This window comes from Hyperolius riggenbachi, chromosome 1, assembly GCF_040937935.1.
Source record: "Hyperolius riggenbachi isolate aHypRig1 chromosome 1, aHypRig1.pri, whole genome shotgun sequence".
In the NCBI taxonomy this organism is placed as follows: Eukaryota; Metazoa; Chordata; class Amphibia; order Anura; family Hyperoliidae; genus Hyperolius; species Hyperolius riggenbachi.
The window spans coordinates 589,164,710-589,167,652 of NC_090646.1; the positions used below are offsets into that span (position 1 = coordinate 589,164,710).

A 2,943-nucleotide genomic window follows, 5' to 3' on the forward strand; every position below is an offset into this window, starting at 1 on the left:
CAAAGTGTTAAATACCATTCCCCCTCTGAGTCATCGCAGCTCAGAGGGAGATGTCATGGCGATTGCCATAACCCCGAACTATCCTTTTGCACCCCGCGCACTATAGCATTACTGCTATACCGTCGCCTGGTTTCAGTTCCTGCATGGTCAGCTAAGACTTCAGTCCCTGCAAGGTGATTGGCTGACTGCAGGACACTTGCAAACTAACCAGGAAGTGGAGGAGACATGATCGCCGGGAACACGCAATGTATAATAATGCTAGATGACAGTAATGACACCTCATTACTAACATTATTTAACATTTTAGAAATGTCCTAAAACATTAAAAAATGTATTAAAACGTCAAATAACATTGGTAACAAGATGTAATTAACAGCTTTACCCTGCACCATAATTAAACTGCGCTATTTTTTTAATGTGTGCTGAGGTCTTACTAACAGGGAGTTTATCCAGCTAGGATGGCATCTGCTGGTATTCTGCTTCAGGGACTCTGAGCATCAGGCAGTTGGGTATTATACTCAACTGGCACATTCCTCTACTGCGTCTTCTGCTGCATTCTGTGCTCTTGCTGGAACTTGCGCTATTTCCGGTGCTGCTGTTTCTGTACTCTTTCCTCTTGTCCATCTCCTGCCGAGTTTTTGCGATTGTTGCTTTTCTCGCCTTTTCTGGGTCCTCTTGTCCAATACTGGGGTCAACCGTGGCTGCTGTAACTTCAAAAATGTATTCAATTTACTGAATTTTGTTTCTTTTGTCTCCAGAGATTCCAGGCTCCTTTCCTTACAATAAAAACATTACAGAGAACGTCAAGTCTCACCTCTCTAGTAATTGGCTGACTAGATTTGTTCCATCGGTGTACACTTTGGTATTTGCTGTGTCTTTACCAACAAACGTCATGGCGATGATCATGTTTGTATTTATAACAAAAATCAGCAGCCCGGCAGTGGTGTATATGCTGAACCTGGCGGTTGCCGATGTCCTCTTCGTTACTGTGCTGCCTCTCAACATTGCTTACCGCTTCTCTGGGAACAGCTGGCGCCTTGGAGATGGAATGTGTCGCTTTGTCACTGCAGCATTTTACTGCAACATGTATTGCTCCATCCTCCTCATGACCAGCATCAGTGTGGACAGGTTCCTGGCTGTGGTGTATCCTCTGCCTTCTCTTTCCTGGCGCACAAAGAAAAGAGCCTGGCTGGTTTGCTTCTTTATGTGGGCCATATCAATAGCCAGCACTCTACCTCTTCTTCTAAAACAGCAAACTTAATACATACCTGAACTGGATATGACAACGTGCCATGATGTTCTGGACCTGAAACATCTCCAGAACTTCTATCTGTATTATTTTACCACCTTTTCAGCAGTCTTGTTCTTCTTGCCATTGGTTATTACCACCACTTGTTACATCGGTATTATACGAAGACTAAGCACCAAAAATATTGAGAATTCTTGTAAGAAGTCCAGAGCAGTGCTCCTGTCCATTGTAGTGCTTACAACATACCTGGTCTGCTTTGCTCCAACCAACATCATCCTTGTTATTCATTATTTGCACTTTATTAATGGATCTGATGAGTCGTTGTACATTGCCTATATGTTGTGTGTGTGCATCAGCAGCATCAGCTGCTGCCTGGATCCCCTTATCTATTATTTTGCTTCTTCGAGGTGCCAGAAGTATATCTATAGTTTGCTGTGCTGCAGGAAAGTGGATACACAGGAAACAACAACAACACACACTGGAAGCAAGAAACCTACAACAGAAAACACATCCACTGCATGAAACAAGTCTAATACGCCTGGATGGAAAAAGTTGTTAGGCATTCCACCATCTCCCACTGGATAACTTTAAGAACTTATCTGGCCATTTTAAAATAGTTTTACCAAACAGGGCCGAGCCTGGGCAGGAGCTGCGGGTGCAAGGCACCCAAGCGCCTGCCTATGAGAGGCGCCGCCCGGCCGCCGCTCTCCCCCTGTGCCCACCGCTCCCTCCCTTCCTCTAGCCGCCGGCGCCGCCGCGTCAGACCTCGATCAGGCGGGCGGGCGCTAGGACCTAGCACGCCGCACTGATATGCGGAAGTGTCATCACTTCCGCATTAAGAGCGGGTGCGTCCGGCGCCTTCTTCTTACTGGTCGGGTCGCCCGCTGATTGAGGTCTGAAGCTGCTGTAAGGTGAGGGGGGAGCGGCGGTGGCGGCGGGAGGAGAGGGTTGGGTGCGCTCCTGTCACTCACTACCTAAACGGGGACCCTATACCCCCTGGCTACATATACTGGTCACATATACCCCCTGGCTACATATACTGATCACATATACCCCCTGGCTATATATACTGGGCACATATTACCCCCTGGCTATATATACTGGGCACATATTACCCCCTGGCTATATATACTGGGCACATATTACCCCCTGGCTACATATCCTGGGCACATATTACCCCCTGGCTACATATCATGGGCACATAATACCCCCTGGCTACATATCCTGGGCACATATACCCCCTGGCTACATATCCTGGGCACATATACCCCCTGGCTACATATCCTGGGCACATATACCCCCTGGCTACATATCCTGGGCACATATACCCCCTGGCTACATATCCTGGGCACATATACCCCCTGGCTACATATCCTGGGCACATATACCCCCTGGCTACATATCCTGGGCACATATACCCCCTGGCTACATATCCTGGGCACATATACCCCCTGGCTACATATCCTGGGCACATATACCCCCTGCCTACATATACTGGGACATATACCCCTACCTACATATACTGGGGACATATAGCCCTGGCTATATATTATGGGGACACTGGCTGTTTGCCATTATGTGCATTTACTGGGGAAAAGCTGTCTTATTATGTGCATTTGCTGGTGAAAGTCTGTCTTATTATGTGCATTTGCTGGTGAAAATCTGTCTTATTATGTGCATTTGCTGGTGAAAAG

General features: G+C 47.3%; 1 protein-coding gene across 1 annotated transcript; it reads left to right on the forward strand.

Annotated features, from left to right (window-relative positions):
* The first annotated feature begins 790 nt into the window (after nucleotides 1–790).
* On the forward strand, nucleotides 791–1,771 carry LOC137540149 (proteinase-activated receptor 1-like). The gene is given in 1 exon segment (XM_068261828.1): nucleotides 791–1,771. A coding segment is annotated over 1 exon segment (879 nt). The 5' UTR covers nucleotides 791–892.
* The last annotated feature ends 1,172 nt before the right edge of the window (nucleotides 1,772–2,943 follow it).